We start from the raw sequence: 18,836 nt of genomic DNA, 5'->3' as shown, positions 1-18,836 counted from the left end.
GCAGCAAACATCCAAGTATATTTAATCTTTAAGTTTTTTAAAAGTGGCAATCCAGGTGTTCTTGTAAGATTCTTTATTTTAGAATATTGTTCTCTGGTCTGGTCTCTGCTCTACACTTAATTAATAACTGCAGTTGAAAAATTACAAAGTTTATCAAGAAAATACCAAATTTAAATCAATTTAGACAAATTACGCAAATTAAAGTTTGGTATATCTCTCTCAATTGACATATCTCTCTCAATTGTTAATATTTGGAATAACTTGCTTTCTGACATCATTAATGTCAAACACATCAGGAGCTTTGATATAAAAGTTAACTTCTTAATTAAGTCATTTCTTTCAATAAAAATAACTACATTTTTGAAAAGTACTCTTCCTACTAACTGCGTATTTTGTACTAAACTTTACTTAATCATTGCGATATCTTTCTGATTTTTCTAATTTTTTCTTTATATTTATTATGTGATTGTGATGTACTCAAGGTCCTATTTATTTATTTTAGACTTTTTTTAGAAAATATGTTTCTGTATTAATAAATATTAATTTAATCAAAACAAGCGGTATCAACTTCACAGTGTGAACTAATTCTGGTCTAATTTTGAACTAATTCTAAATTAATATCCCATTCATAATGACAATAAAACACATTGTTTTTTTAAATGCGTATTAAATGGTTTATGTAAAAAGCTTATAAAGTAACAAAGTAAAAAAACAATGTTGTTTTATTTTGCCAATTTATGGTATCTAAATTCATTCATCAATTAAACTCATGGTATCTTTTAAAATTTAGACTGTCAAGAAATGTTAACTTACGTATCATTGCACTTTTTGTATTTGTGTAATATATTGCACAAACCCAAAAAGTACCACATTATTCTTCTTCTTTTTTTCTTTCTCCAAATCAGAATCATCAACAATTTGGTTTATTTAAGTTATCATTTAAATAATCCAAATTGTTTCATTGATGAAATGTGGCAGTTAATTTTTAATTACCTTTTTCTCTTCTTCACATTTTTAGCATATTGTCAATTACCCAAAATAAATTACTGTTTTCATTTATTAAATTACTAATAATAAATTATTATTACATCTTATACTAAATTACAATTTCCATTTGTTACTACTTTTTCTATTTTCTAATTTTTTAAAACAAAAGCTATTTGTTGTTGCTTAAAATGGTCTTAAAACAATGATTTCCTCACCCATATTGAATTCTTACTATTCTGACTGTTAAGGAAATGTTATCTTATGATTTTATTTTAAAGTAAAGATGTTTCTCAAAACCACCAAGTTTGTTCCACCAATCAAAACCATTTAACTTTTTTGATTATTTAATATAGTTTTAGCAAAAATGATAATATATGATTTAGTATTTATTATTTATATATAAATAATAAATATTAATTTATTTTTTATACATAAAATCATATTATGTTAAGTTAATTTTTGTTTTATATGTTGTTATATATCATTTGAAATAGTTTTTAAATTTTTTTTTTTTTTTTTTTTTGGACTTGATTTTATATAAAATTGTGTTATGTATATTTTATTCATCAAAGTTTTGTACATAAATTAATCTTGCGTTCAAAAAACATAAAAAAGAATTCTTCATTGGAGAAAATATTAAAAAATTTTAAGCATTTAAAGTAGCAAATTATGCTTCTTAGTGGGAAAAAAAATGAATTGCATGCAAAGCTTTCAATACCTTTAGTATTATATCTGAAATAATGCCATGCGCAGATTTCCATAAAACTGAACAAGAAAAAACAAACCATCTAGTCACATTACCAAACAAGGTTTGATTTGTAAATATCTTTAGTAGAAGTTCAAGTACCTTTTATTATTATTATTGCAATATTTTTTTTGCTGCTTCAAATGCTTAAAAAATGTCACAAAAAAACACCACATAACAAAATAAAAAATGCACTACTAAGTTTGATATTAATATAAAGTGTTTTATCCTTATTAAAACTTTTTGTCTCTAAATTATTTTTCAATAGCAGCTTGTCTTTAAAATTTTCTGAAAAACTGGGCATACACATGTATGCTCTACTTTGAGTTTTATATATCTTTAAATTTTTATATATAAAATATATGATATATATTGTTAAAGTTCAGTTAAAAGTTATTGTATTTCATAGGTTCTAGTGTAGAGGTGGATCTTGCAGAGAAACTAAAGATTGTAACCAGTGAGCGAGATGGTATCTGGTTTATCAAACTGTTGCATATTCTTTGGTTTATTTTTTAAAGCATCTACTTATAATACCATGATAGTATATAAAATACAGATTAAGTTGTGTGTGTTTGTGTATGTATGTGTTTATATATATATTTAAATCCTAAATTAAATAATTAAAAAAAACCATAAAAACAGTAACAGTTTTATTTAAGATCTTAATTAAAATAGTATATATGAAATAAATTGAAACAAGTAAAAAATTAAACAAAAAAAAAATCAATTTATATTCTTAATAAAGTTTAATAAATTCTAAATATAATTTCAAAATTAAATTCTAAAAAATTTAAAAATTAAATTAGTACTAAATAAAAATAATTATATTAAAAATAGAAAAAAAGAACATTTTAAATTCTAAATAAGATAATTATAAAAACGACAAATGACATATAGACATTTTATTTAAATTTTAAATAAAAGTGTTTTCATAATTTTTCATAAAAGTATTTAGTGAACAAAAAAGATTTCCAATTTTAAAAAAATTGCTTTTATTATTTTGGCAAGCACTATTTTATGTGCTCGCCAAACTTTTTACATGCGTGTGGGCGAGCATGAAAAAATTTGAGTTTTCAAAAAAACAGTGTTTTATTGAATTATTTATATGTGTGTGTGTGTGTATCAACCCTCAGAATCAGGAAAAATTAGGTCGGCAATAAATTACCGACCTCAAACTGTAAGAGGTCAGCAAAAAAAATTTGACACAAAGGGGTTACCATATAACATAGAAAAGTGATCAGCATATTTTTGTCGACCTCAAACACTTTAAGGTCAGTGTTGCTGATTGCTGACCCTAATTCCAAGGGCTGATATATATTAGGGCTGGGCAAATTAATGTATTTTAATTGCATTAACGCACTGATTTATTAACGCAGACAATTAGTTAATTAGACAATTAGTAAATTTTTTTTTTTGTCTGTGAAAGTTTTCGTTTCTCATTATATATTGGTACATATTTTAAATAATTCATGCGAATTGTTGCCCAGCACTAATATATATATATATATATATACATATATATATATATATATATATATATATATATATATATATATATATATATATACAAATATATAATAAATACAACCCTCGGAATTATGGTCGGCATTGGGCAATAACAACCTAACTGCCAACCTTAAAGTGTTTGAGTTCGGCATAAAATTGCCAACCTCGTCTCTATGTTTTATGGTTAGACCTTTGTATGGAATTTTTTTTGCCAACCTGATGCCGACCTTTAAATGATTGAGGTCAGCAAATTATTGCCGCCCTCATTTTTCCTGATTCCAAGGGTTGTATATATATATGTAATATATATATTATATATATATATTTTATATATATATATATATATATATATATATATATATATATATATATATATATATATATATATATATATATATATATATATATATGTACACTTGATGCCAACCTCTTTTAGAGGTCGGCTAAAAAGTTTGATACAAAGGTCTTACCATAAAACATTGAAATGAGGTCAGTAATTTTTTGCCGACCTCAAACACTTTAAGGTCGGCATTGCTGAATGCAGACCCTAATTTCGAGGGTCCCTTTACTAAAATTTTAAAAAAGTTGCTGTTTGTTGCCTAGCAGAAGTGACAAGACTATTCATTACGGCAGTGAGACTATTCATTACATTATTAATATAACTATTTTATATAACCTACAAGAATCCTCATAGTGATTTTTTTACTTTGAAAATTTATTCTTAACAGTATTGTACTTTTTCCTATGTTTAAACACATTTATAGATTGATAATAAAATAATTTGTTGAGAGTGAAAAATAGCAGACAAAAAATTTAAGTTGTTTGGGACTACTAATATTCATAGTGGATAACAAATTTTATATTGTTTATGTCTTTAAACAAAAGACAAACAATATTTTAGTTGATTATATGTATGTGTGTGTATGTGTGGGTGTGTGTGTGTGTGTGTGTGTGTGTGTGTGTGTGTGTGTGTGTGTGTGTGTGTCAACTTAATGGCTTAAACAAGAAAATTTTTAACTTAAAAGTTATAACTTTTACTTTCTTGATGTATTGCTCAACCTATCTGATAACTATACAGTAGACCTATTATATGTTAATTCTATGTTAATGTTAATTTCAACTATCCCCCATATGCCATTAATCCACACTGATAAATGTATCTAACTGCATCCAAATAAATTCAGTGAGTTGCCTTTTTTTTTCAACAGTGTTTTATTAGATAATATTCAACAAAACAGTGTTTTATTTGATTATATTAAACACAACAGTGTTTTAATTGATTATATTAATCAAAACAGTGTTTTATTTAATTATAATAAACACAACAGTGTTTTATTTGATTATATTCAACACATCAATGTTTTATTTAATTATATTAAACATAAAAGTGATTTATTGAATTATTTTTTAAAAAAAACATCACTGCTATTCAAATTTCTGCAGATGGATATAAATACAAAATTTTTAAATACAAACACGTAGCATTTAATTTAATTCTTCTTTTTTACCTAACATCAGAACAAACATAACTAAAATGTTTTTAAGTTATAACCTTTAATTAAGCAATCGCTGACACTTTTCTTTATGCAAACAAAACATAAAAGTCATAAAATCTTTAGGGACAATATAAAGATTACAATGCTAAATGTTGCAGCAATAAATTTCTGATCAGCAATTTTAATGACATCATTGTCAACACTCTATAGTATTCTTGTTTACTTTTTGGTGCTATATTCTAATGAATTTGTTTAAATCTTCTAATCAAAATCTTGTAAGGAACTCTAATCTATGTTTTAATTATACTGAGTTATGCAGTTATTTCATTTTTTTTTATACATTTTTCTCACTTCTGTATTAATATATCTCTATGATATTATACACACACAATGTATAACATTGTGAGTGTGTATATAATATATGCATACAAATATCAACTTGAATCCAAATATTTTTTCAGCCAAAGAAGAAAAGGAAAATAAGTGAAATTTTTTTCAATAGAATAAATGTTTAATACATGCAAACTACATCTACCCAAACTTATAGTTAATGTATATACTGCAGCCCTTCCATGTAGTTGTGTGCAACCCACATTTATTATTATTATTATTATTATTATTATTATTATATATATATATATATATATATATATATATATATATATATATATACTAGGGTGTCCCAAAAAAAAAAAAAAAAAGCTCTCTACTGATTCCCATTCTATGTGACCTAAATAAGTACTAAAAAAAATTTGACGGTTTTATTTTGACAGGAAGTGCTAGATGTAAAATCTGAGTTTTACTGTTTTAATGTTAAGCTAGCTTAACATTAATAGAAAACACATTTTAGAAAATTAAAACAAAACAATTAGATGCGTATAAATCATTTCCAATTGTTTTCTACTATTTAACTTGATAGATTATATTTATAAATATGAAAATACAAAAAAAAATACATGAAAACTAATATTTATTAGCAAATTTAAGATTTTATTGCAGTGAAACATTTCTCAAAAAATACAACTTTTTGAACAGTTCCCAAGCTCCTTTTTAGTCATAGTCTTAGTCAAGTTTTTTATAGACTTTTTAACTACAAAAAGTACATTTTGAAGGTGATCTTCATCTCTAGTAGCTGAAAGAAAATCTTTAATGAGCTTAATGTTTCTTTCTGCACCATCATTTACAACAGATATGTTTTTGATCCATGCAATAAAATCTAGCAACTGAGGATGGTTAAAAACATCTATAGTATTAAGACTATTATTAAGCCATTCTTTTATACTTGCTCTTGATATTTTAAAATGTTTGGAGAGAAGGTAGCTTTGCTTGGAAATCAACTCCGGTAGCTCTGTGGTCTCTCCAATTTGTACATTTGATGGTTTACAACGCTGAAATTCATTTGGCTCTTCAAACTCAATCAGAGCTAACAGCATTCTTAGCTTTGTTTCAGAACGAACTTCTTTATCCCCAAAGAACAAAACACAGAGTTGCGGAGTTAAGTACCACGTATGGCGTCCCATGCTGAGAAGCAAAGCATTTCCAATATTCTTACTAACTTTTCTCAATGCATAGGCTGTCTGGATAGCTTTCAAATCATTGTAGGGAGCCAGAAATCCTAAAAAACTTTTTTAAAACCATGGAACATAGCTAATTGCAATGAACAAACTTGCATCCTTCAACTGCAGCACTTCTTTTTCTGTCAAGATATTACTGATATCTTTAGTCATATAAAGAGTCAGGATGTAGATCGCATCTGCTAAAAACCTTGCCTCGTGGCAGGCGCCAGGTTGATGGAACTTAAAATCTTGTACTTCCACTCCAAGGAAGAAGGAGGCAAGCTTACAAACTATACCATAATCATTCCTTGAAAACACTATATCAGTTTGTTTATTTAATGAACTTACTTTATATCTTCCAGCTTGGCATCATCTGTTCTCAATCTATCAGCAAGAATATCTTTTTTAAAATTCTTAGTCGAGATGTCAAAAAGCTGATAGGATTCTGTGAGAAAATCTTTCTCTAACTTTGATTGCTTATCAAGACTGCTGTTCCAGTTTAGAGAAGACAATTTAATCAATTTCTTGTATTTTAAATTAAGTTTAATAATTTTAGTCTTTATATTGTACCCACAAATCACAAATTTCTTGCCAAACCCAGCATTATCCCAAATTTTTTTAATCCTAGATACCAAGCAAAAACTATCAGGATCTGTACAAACACCATTTTCACAAACAAGATCCTTGGATTTCGATTTCAATTTGCAACCAACATTAGTAGAAGTGGGTTTGTATTTAACTTGTGACTCGCAAAGGATAAATTGATAGTATCTAAGAATATCACCATTAGATGGAAGCTGTCTCTGAGGTAACTCCCTCAGTGGGTACTTCAATAGGTAAATATACCTCAACCTTTCTGTATTTTTCTGTTTTATCTTATTCTGTCCTATCATCTTCTTTTTTTTAGCTGTTCTACCCATTTTTATATGAATTTCGAAATAATCAGTTTTTTAACTAAATTTATACTAAATGTTACACTTGCATCAAAAATCTATGAAGTCGTTATTCCCTCTCGTATAATATTTTATCTAAGTTTTTACCGTTACAGCTTTTATAACCGTTTACACGAGAATTTCTTCGTGCACAAATTAGAATTCCTTCGTGCACAAATAATTCCATTTAGAAATTTTTTCCTTCAAAAAAAATTTCTAAATGGAGTTATTTGTGAACCAATCCATGGGGAATTATACAAACTAATAATATTGTTCAGAGGGAAAAATATCAATCTCTAACAATGTTCATAGGGAATGATCCTATTCTTTAATAATATCCTATGGGAATTATTTGTGTACTAATTATTACATCATATTAAAACATATTGAAATACTAGATAGCGCTGTTTTTTAGTAAATACACATAAGTGTACAAAACCGTAAAACTCAGAATTTACATCTATCACTTCTAGTCATTAAAAAATTAAAAAAAAGATTTTGGTAGCTATTTAGGACCTATAGAATGGGGATCAGTTGAGAGCATATTGAAATTTTAAAAAAAGTGTGTTTTTGGGACACCCTAATATATACTGATATATTTGAAAATACACAATGATAGTTTTAGAAACATGTTTTTAAATTATGTGGATTTATTATATTTTTATTTTAGCAGTTTCTTTTCTTGATAATCCGGACATCCAAGTAAAGCTCGCTGACTTAGGAAATGCATGTTGGGTTGTAAGTAATTTTTTTTTAAATAGTGGATATTAAAAATTTGAAGAAATTGATAAAAAAGGGTTTTAATTGACTGTTTTTTATGTTCTTAATGCTTTCAAACTTAAATGTTACTAAGTGCTATAAATGTTAAATGTGCCATTTCTTTCGAAGTTAACAAGGTTTTTAGTTGAGAAACCGAATCTATAAAATATTGTTGATTTTTACAAAAAAGTTTCAAATATGTTTCAGACTGCTATGAAATACAGAATTATTACATATTTATAAAACTACAAAAATTTGTAAAATCAAAATATACAAAATAATAAATGTATACATAAATATACAGGCCTCGACAGGAAGCAAAAGTTTAGCTCCCACACCCCCCTAAAACAGTTTAAAGGAGCATTTTATGGCTCTTGCAAGAAGAATTTTTTCTATCAAAACTATAATCATAATTGTAACTAAAATAAAAACTAAAATAAAGAACGCAGTCATTTTAATAATTATTTTTAATAATTCTAAAAAAGCCTGCATTCTATGACAATAAAAAAATATAAAACTTTTTTTATAAGCAGTAAAAACAATAGTCATCAAAAGAATTTTTTTCATGCTGCAATAAATGACACTTGTTATGTATATATTCTTGTAATATTAACATAACAAACTTATGCTTGACGTGGCGTGACAAATCTACTTGTTATGTATGACTTTGACAAGAGTACCTGTAGCTGGATAACATCATTTCAATTGTGCTACAGTAAGAGAGCTGTACAAGGTGACTACTGTTCTAATTGGTTGGAGGCCTCAGTGGAATTTAAAAAGATTCCGTAGCTTTTTTCTTTTCATGATCTTGTTTATTCTTGTGATATTAACATAACAAACTTATGCTTGGCGTGGCGTGACAAATCTACAAAAGTGCGAACTTTTATTTAAAAAAAAAAGACTGAAAAATTAACGTCATGTTTCTATATTTTAGCATATGCAAATGTTGGCATTTGCTTAAAGGGATCCCCAAGTGCCGTGACAAGTTGTGTTCATATCATAAATAAACATTAGAAATTAAGTTAAAAGTTAATTAAACTTTCCAAAACAAATTATTGAATGAGATATTAACAAAAAACTTTTTAATTTTTAATGCCATTTTGTTTCTGGCAAAGAAAAGTTCCGGCTCTTTGACTATTTTTGTTTTTTAAATCAGGTCTGATTAATGCGCTTATATTTGATGTGATTAATGCGCTTATATTTGATGTGATTAATGCGCTTATATTTGACATTAATACAAAAAGTTTCTTTCAAAAAAATTGCAGGGGTTTCCCCTTTGGTAGCTAAACAAAAATATAAGATTCAAGTGTATTTATTTTATATATATATGAAAAATATATATTAGATCATTTTAAAAACGATTTCTTGAATTAGAAATATAAATTATTATAAACTTAAGTTAAAAATATATATAAGATCATTTTTAAAATGGTTCCCTCAATTTATTAAATAAGTAAAGATTTTTAAATCTTTACTTTTTTTCAAGAATTTAACCATGTTGGATTATATTGTACTTAGTGGTGTATATAAAAAAATTGATTACTTAATTTATAAGAAAAATATTCATCTTGTGTATTTTAAATTTTAAACGCTTAATTACTATCTTTATTATGCTAGCTTATTTAACTCAAACACGTAACGATACATTGAACAAAAAAACAAAAACATGCAACAGCGAGCGTTTTTTATAACCACTGCAGACTAAATATGAAGGGGAAAACCCAACTGATTGTGTAAATCTGAACTGAGTTTAAAAAACTCTGTAGTGAGCAAAATAAACTATTATTGAAACCAGGTGTTTTTTTAACGGAAAAAACTATGCAGGTTTGAGAGCCTAAAATAAGCCTCTGAATCGGAAGTATAATGGCAATATAACAAATGCTTTCATTAATATCTCATTCAATAATTTGTTTTGAAAGGTTTAATTAACTTTTGATTTATTTTCTAATGTTTATCTATGATATGAACACAACTTGTTTTGGCACTAGGTGATCCTTTTAAAAATTTTAAAAACACACGCATTACTTCAGCAATTTTTTTTCCAAATAATTATGTGATTGATAGTTTTTTATTTATTATAAAAAACACATATTTATGATAAAAAAAATAGTTAGTTACTAAAATTTAAAACACATTTTAAAGACCTTAAAAGAAACCACGCTAAAACATGATTATTTCTTTCAATAGGATTACTATTAAGTAAAATAACTAAATACGCTATCAAAGATAGTAGTTATGTTTTAGCATGGTTTTTGCATGTGTTAACCAAAGCATGCAAAATTTTACTTAAAATGAATGCATTTGCAATTACTTTAAAAGAAACCTTGCTTAAACATTGCAATTGCTTTTTTTATATATGCATGCTATAGCATGCTTTTTTTTTAATTTTCCCCTCTTTTTTTTTTAAAGTGAAGCCATGTTTATTTGCATATGAAAAACACTTTTAAAATGTTTGAAAAGAATATTGAATGAGAATATAAGTTTATAAGAGTATTGAATAAAAATATAAGCTTTGCTAAAATATATACAATCTAATAGAATATATAGAAATAATATTTTTTTAATAGTTTTTATTTTTTATCGTGCGTTTAACAACGCCAATAATTTGGTATTTTTATTAACTTGTTATTAAATATTTATTATGATATTTTTTAAAGTTTAAAAAAGAAATATCAAAACAACTTTTATTTTATTTTTAACTCCTTGTATTTTAAGTTCTTCAAGCTTCTGTGCTTTTTTTTTTTTTTTGTGCGTTGTTGTTTTTTTGTAAATAAATTTAGCAAACTAAATTGAAAAAAGTTCATTAATTAGTATCAATGGATAACAACTTACAATTGTTAGGTTATTACATATTAATATTCATTAATTTGCAGCAACTTTGCAAATGCGTAAAAAATTATTTTGAAGAAATAAAAATTAAATTCAATAAGCATCATTGATATATCTAATAACTTATTAACTAGATTAAAAAATAATTTGAAAATAAAACTTCCCTATATGACATATATCTTTTAAATAAGATGTTCGTTGTTAAATAAAGATAGGAGTTTCAACGTTCATTAAGAAAAAACAATTTGTCATGCCCTGGGCTTGGAACAAGTGTAAAACAAAAATTTTGTAATTAATAAGCAATTTTTGTAATGAATTAACAGATAGCTCTTGCAAAAACCAAAAGCTCTCCTAAGAAGCTGTTTAGAAGAGCAGCTCGCATAGCTCGCCGTGTTTGTTTTGGGAGAGCTTTTCGCTGCTCTTGCACTCATCTCTTCACGCCAAGGCTTGTATATACATACATACATACATATATATATATATATATATATATATATATATATATATATATATATATATATATATATATATATATATATATATAAATGGATATGTTTTTGATTCTAAAAATTTTAAAAATTCAAGATCGTAGATTTAGATGTTAGGTCAAAGTTCAAGATGATATATTATTTTTCATTAAATTTAGTAGATAAAGATTTGGAGTTAAATTTTGGAGAATAGCACATTTACTCTTTTTATATAAAAGTGACATCTCAATATAGACAACTTCTTCAACACAAGAATTTGAAAACAATCGAAATCAGAATTGGTCTGATCAGTCTGATTTTGATTGAGTCAAATTTATTTTGATTGAGTTTTGAAGTTTTTTCTTCTTTAAAGTTTATAAACACATTTACTTTCAAGCTTTTAAATTGTATTTTGATTTTGAATATCATTTATTAAATATGGGAGTATGAATTTAAAATAGAGAAGTGAAAAAAAGCGCTAATTAAATCACAATAAAGCTGTACATTCTTTAAGAAAGGACTGTCAGAGGGGTTTCAAAAAAAAAAGATTTTTATTGTAGTGCTTTAAGTAAGTTAAAGTTCTTTTGCATTAAAAGCTTATATTAAAGTACTATTATGTCTAAACTTATATGTTTAATGTTTCAACATAATAGTATAATTCATGTTTTATGTTATAATTTTTATGAGAAAATATATATACACACTGTTAAAAAAATGGCGTATTTTTTACAGAAAAGCTCCGGCAGCTGTCAATGACCAAACTACCCGTTATTTTACGGAAAAACCCATAGCATGTAAACAGAAGTTTCCGTTAACAAACAGATTTTTTCCTTTAAAATACTATGAATTTTTTCTGTCAAACAACAGGAGGCTTGGTCATTGCAGCCGCCAGAACTTTTCCGTTAAACAGATACTTCCGTTCAAATTTAAAAAGTTTTTCCCGTTAAACAACGGAAAGGTTGCAGCAACTCAGCTGCCAGATAGTTTCCGTAAATAAAAGAAATGTTGCAGTTTATATGAGCCCATGAGATGCATATACCACTGTATAAGTCACTTTGTTCAATATTTTGAGTTATTGCCACCAATGGTTAGCATTTTGTTTATTCTATTACATGGCAGAGTGGTATAAGTCTAATGATATCGATAATGATGCTATTTTTATTTATTTCCTCTAAAACAGTTTGATGATTTATGATATGATGTCTACTAAAAGCCTCTGTATCTCAAAACTAGATATGAGTGACTTATACCACTATGCATCTCAGGGGCTCATATTCCGTTCATAAAAAATTTAATTTATTTCTAGCAAATAATATATATATATATAAAATTGATTGTATGTTTTTAAAAAGATTTTCTGAAAACAAATTTTCTTTGATTTACATAAAAAGTATTAATTTTTCCATGATTTACATTTCACTTCAACAGCAAATACACGAATAAATAATAAATTAGTAAAATGAACACTTTCAAAAAAAGTTGTTAACGATTTTGATAAGTATATACAAGCACGTAATAATATAATTATATTACATATCCCTTTATGCATTTACAATATCGATGTACTTAAAAACTTATCTTTAAGTAATATATATTGGTTAAATAATAAATATAAGTAAATCAATCCAAATACTCAAAAATACAGTCTTTCCTTTCTTTTCCATTTTGAGTTTACTCAAATCTAAAATAAAAACAAAATAACAAAAAGTTTTTGAGTAAGGAAAGATTTTAATACTTAACAAAGTAATAAATTATAAAAAAACACTCATATGCAATGGTTACCTTAAAGTTATTATTTTATATTTGTGAATTTACTTAGGCCAAACAACAAACAACTCTGGATAAAGTTAAAAACTCTTTTGAGCAATAAATAAATACCTACAAGAAATACAAACTTGAATTGAAGTATGATACAAATAGAGATTTTAAAGTGCAATTTAACCAATCTCAGTTTGTTTGTCATTATAATGGTGATAACCGAATTTCCTGAATGTTGGCGCGATATGCCATTTCTCTTAAATTTAAAATTAGATTTTTTTATATTTTTTGCAGTTTTGGTTTTTGTCTAAGATAGATTAAGTATTATTATTGAATTTGATTTATAAATTAATTTGGTTTGTTTATTTAAGCTTTATATGCCGTAAGTTACAACATTTAAAATTTAAATAAGTAAATCAAATCTATTTATAAATCAAATTCAATAATAATATTTTATCTATCTTAGACACAAACCAAAACTGCAAAATATTGGTGATTTAAATTGCCCTCTATAGTATATCTTCCTAATTTTTATAAAAATTCATTATAAAAGAGAAATGGAAGTAATTAGTACTCAAATTTTGAGTAATAATATTTTTAATATCTTTACAAATGTTTAAAATATGTTTAATAAAATTACCAGGATTCCCGGAAAATTTCATTGAAATCCCGGGATAACGGGATGGTTTTTTACCTCCGAGGTCCCATTTGAGAAACCCTATTGTCATCACTAAAAAAACAAATATGAAATCAATGAAATACTTTTTTATCATTTTTAAAAAAAGTTATTTTTTTTTTTTGTTAAAAATTGCAATAAACCAAAGTACAATACCTACCTTGAATTTTTTTTTTATTTTTTTTTATTTTGCAGAATATCTATTCGATAGACTATAATAAAATATATTTAAAAAGTATAAAACAGTTATATAATTTTTATTTTCTATCTTGTTCTAAATATAAATAATGAACTTCATGGTGCATTATAATACTTAAAACTAACTTTTTAACCTTTGAGTGCTTTCTTATCTAAATATAAACAAATGTGAACACGAAAATGATATATTTTATAAAAGACATTTATTAAAAAGCAACATTTTTTTATTCTTAATTTTTTTTTTCTTAGATGTTCAATTTAATGACCTTTGTTATCATAGATAAGTTTACAATGTTTAGACCTGGACATCAATGCTTAATTTATAAGTTTTTGAGGGATGTTCCTCCATATATCTTTTATATTATTGAATAGACTTTATAACCATGATGGATTTTGGAAAATTTTTCCTTTTATAATACTATAATTTTATAATTTTATTCTCGGTGCTTTTGATATTTACTAATGTAAATATGTTTGGATTTTTGATCACAATCAGTAAGGTAGAATAGTTTTTCATCAGTTGTAATGATTTTTGTCCAGTTTTTCTTAAAAAGTCCGTAAAGTTTTTATGATCTTGTAAACCTTCTCTTGATTGCTCAAGTTGATAATGCATGTACACATCTTCTTGAAACTTTTTTTAAATTAAATATTTTATCAATGTAACATTTAATTGACTTTCTTGATATCTTAAACTTTCTAGATAACTCAGAAATAATTTTTATTAACAAGTCTTTTTATTAAAAAGTTTTTCATTTGAGAAATTTGACATAAATTTAGTTTTAATGGTCAATGTCAACGTTCAGCTTTTTTACCATTTAAATCATCTTCTGTTTTAATTCTTGTAACGTTATTTCTAACTCTACTAATGAAGGTTATTGAAACTTTGATTGATTCCTTTTCTAATAATTTCTTAATCATTCTATACGAATATCTAAGTTGCACCAACAATAAAATACGTTCTTTAATATTTTTTTGATTTTTTTTTTGTCAAAATGCTTTGTTTACATAAATCTTTTTTTTTGCTAACTACTTTAAATATGTGCTTAAATTATATAAAGAATATGGTTAAATATTGTTTAATTAAAAAGTAATCAAGTTTCAAAAGTGTTTCCATTTCAATGTCACATGACTGTATATGAATTACATCTAATATATATATATATATATATATATATATATATATATATATATATATATATATATATATATATATATATATATATATATATATATATATATATATATATATATATATATATATATATATATAGGTAGATAGATAGATAGATAGACATCATCAAAACATATCTAAAATTAAAAAAAATTAGTTTACCTTTAAGAGAATCCTCATCATTGTCATTGAAACAATCTTGAAAAGAAAACAAGTTTTTCTTTCATATTTAAACTAAAATATAATAAAATCAGCTTATGTAAAGATGAAATATTGACAAATAAAATAAAAAATTAGAAGAAATACCATAAAACTGACCAAAACAGAGTATCTAATTTTATCTAAATATAATTTTCACAAAAATATATTTACATTTAACTTAAGTAGTTACAAAAGCATCAGGAAATGTGCAGATAATCAATATCATTATCAATCGCATATATATTCAGAAGATAAATTTCCTTGAATATTTACAAATTGTAATAAAATAATAATTTTAAACATCTTTTAAGTATACATTTAACACTATAAGTATACAATTTTATATATATATATATATATATATATATATATATATATATATATATATATATATATATATATATATATATATATTCTGATAAGTTTTATAACCTTTTTTCTTTAAATTTTATCCCTTACTTTTTTCTATACTTAATTATTTTTCTGTAGTGTACTTTTCTACTTATTAATACTTTTATTATTATTTTATTGTATTATTATCATTGTTAGTATGGTTAATTTTATTTATATATATAGACACACACACACACACACACACACACACACACACACACACACACACACACACACACACACACACACACACACACACTAGGATTAGTTATATTTAAAAAACACGCAAGCTAAAATTGCTTTTAAATGTGAAAAGTTTGTATGCTAAAATTTTACTTTGGCTTCCATAACAAAACCTTTTTGCAATGGATATTCCTGTGTTTCAAAATTTATTTTAAAAGAAGGAAAATTAAAAACTTCAAACTTTGATTTAATCAAATTTTAGTTTATCTGCATACAGAACATCGATTAAATATTAAGTTAAAGAAAACAAAAAAAGTCTAATCATTAAACTATAAATTTATAAAAGCTTTAATCTTTTTTTTTGGATTATCAAAAAGTTTTAAATTTTTTTTTATTATGTTTTGTTATGTTATGTTATGTTTTTATTATGTTGTGTTTTTATTATGTTATGTAATTTTTTTATTATGTTATGTTTTGTTAAAAACATTCTTTTTTACGTTGTATACATAATATTGATGTATACAACATATTTTTTATGTTGTATACATCAATATTTATTTGTTTGTATATTCAGCATAATTATATTTGCACATTATAAATTGATGATGCAAAATACATGATACATACATGATAACACACTAAATAGCAGTTATTTTTTTGTGAATCGAACATCAGTTTTGCATAATTACCACATCTTGGTAATATAACACTAAATACGAATAATAGTCAGTACTAATTTATTTGTTGATGCATTTATAATTTCTATAATTTATGAAATTTATTATAATTTATTGGTTTTTAAGATATGATTAGTTGTAATTACTAATTAATAGTTAATTAATTTGAAATATGTATTTGTATTTTTAAAAAAGGATCATCATTTCACTGAAGAAATTCAAACTCGTCAGTATCGCAGTCTAGAAGTATTGTTAGGAGCTGGATATGGACCCCCAGCAGATATTTGGAGTACTGCATGCATGGTTAGACAATTTAATTTTTTGTAATTTGATATATTTTATATACTTACCATTAAGAAAGTTATCATTCAGTTATTTTGTTTACTAACTTAGGCATTTGAATTAGTAACTGGAGATTTCTTATTTGAGCCTCATTCTGGTGAAGATTGGTCACGTGATGAAGGTAAAGTGTATTTTGGTTTATGTTTTTAAAGGGATTTTCAAATGCGGACACAAGTTGTGTATGTTCCATAAATAAACAGAAAATCCAGTTTAAATTACTAATATAATTATTAATTTAAAGATAAATAAAGTACTATATTAATTTTTTATCTAGATATTAGGAAAGAACACTTTTTTTTTTCATTATGCTTCCAATTATGAGTTTAATATATAGGCTCACAGTTTTGCATAGTTTTATTTGTCATAAAGAAATCTTGTATGAATGATGAATGTGTGCTATTAACGCAGAGTTTTTTTTTTATAGATTCAGTTCAAACAATGAGCTTGAATTTTCCCTTTTTTAATTCAAACAATGAGCTTTGGTTTTCCTTTTTTAGTCAACATGATTTTAAAAAATGAATTTTTTAACTACTTTATATATTTTTTCTTATGTTTTTTTCATTTATCTATTTCATTGTTTTATTTTAATTTCATTATTACAATAAAAAAGTTTGCTATATATGATCCAATTGCTATTTAAAAATTTTTTTAAATACTTGGGAAAAGTTTCTTAGCAACCAGGAAATTGATTTTTTTCTTATAAACAATTAAATTGTACAAGCTTCAAAACTAATTTTTTACTTAATATTTCTTATTCAAGAAAATATTTTAAATATGATTTTATAAAATATTTTATTAGGAAGGAATAATGGTTAAATGAAAATTATTTCAGCCTAGGGCCTCCGAGTGTGTAAATCTGGCCCTGGTCAAAATATTAATATTAATAATCCGGAAATTTAAGTTTCTCTTTTCATTTATAATTTTTTTTAAAGGATTTAATTTTTTTCAAAAAAGGATTTAACAAAAATCAAAAAAAAACTTTAAAGTTTTTTTAAAAAAATACTTTAATGTAGCTCCCGCAGGCTTGAGAAGTGAATACAGAAAAAAAAGAGTTTTTACACTAACTACGAATAGAAATAAAAATCGTTTTGACTTTTAGAGCAATAGAAGGTACCTTATTATTAGTAATTATTTTGCATGTTAGAATGTCACAACTATTTTTCAATATCTACTTTGATCCTTATTCTTAGTAACGCTGTTACTTATTAATAACAACGCTGAGTGACTATGGTGTTAAATTTTTCATAGTTGAGCAAGTAAAACATAAAAAAAAATTTCTTTAAAGTAAAGTTTGTGTTTAATTTGATTTTTTAATTATACTTAGTAATATGAACCGCATTAAATAGTAAACAAAATTATTTGATCAAAATCAAATATGTAGAAATGCCATCATAAAACAAAGTAACTTTGACCAGTGTTAAAACTTTTGATTTCAAAAATTCAATTTCAAAAATCGAAGAAAAAAAATTTAGTTTTCGTGCTCTAAGGGCTCTAAGGGAAAAGAAATGTTTTTTAAAATATAACGTATAAAAAGTTGTTGCTATTGCTTTTTTGTTTCTTGTTGCAGATCATATAGCTTTAATAATGGAGTTACTTGGACGCGTTCCTCGTCATGTTGCTTTATCTGGAAAATACTCAAAAGAATTCTTCACAAGAAAAGGTAAGAAAGTATTTTTATTTTTTTTAAAAACAAAGTCACTTCCAGTGATTGGCTAAGGCTGCAAACAACCACTAATTAAGTTCGATTTTAACAGAAAACAAAGAAAAGTCTTTCGATATTTTTTGTTCAATATAAATATATCATTGGTATTTTCCAGGTTTTATTTTTGGTATTTTCTACCTATCCAGATAATCAGATTCTCAAGACTTTTTGAGAATTTGATTATGTAAAAGTTCCATTCAAATTATATAATTGAAAAGTCATAAGTATCTACCTAATATTGTTTCAAGTAAAGCATGA

General features: G+C 24.9%; 1 protein-coding gene across 4 annotated transcripts in view; it reads left to right on the top strand.

The window, feature by feature from the left end:
• The window catches only part of LOC100201787 (SRSF protein kinase 3), a 56,262-nt gene that overhangs the window by 35,776 nt on the left and 1,650 nt on the right, over positions 1-18,836 (top strand). For 2 of the 4 annotated variants that reach the window (XM_065817731.1, XM_065817728.1), the window contains 5 exons: positions 2,142-2,201; positions 7,896-7,960; positions 16,730-16,837; positions 16,928-16,997; positions 18,444-18,536. In XM_065817731.1, coding sequence (XP_065673803.1) covers positions 2,142-2,201; positions 7,896-7,960; positions 16,730-16,837; positions 16,928-16,997; positions 18,444-18,536 — 396 coding nt within the window. Of the gene's footprint in view, positions 1-2,141; positions 2,202-7,892; positions 7,961-16,729; positions 16,838-16,927; positions 16,998-18,443; positions 18,537-18,836 lie in introns of all 4 variants that reach the window. The other 2 variants (XM_065817729.1, XM_065817727.1) reach the window with 1 other exon arrangement.

Source organism: Hydra vulgaris, chromosome 14, assembly GCF_038396675.1.
Source record: "Hydra vulgaris chromosome 14, alternate assembly HydraT2T_AEP".
Lineage (NCBI taxonomy): Eukaryota > Metazoa > Cnidaria > Hydrozoa > Anthoathecata > Hydridae > Hydra > Hydra vulgaris.
This window is presented reverse-complemented; position numbering and strand designations above follow the sequence as displayed.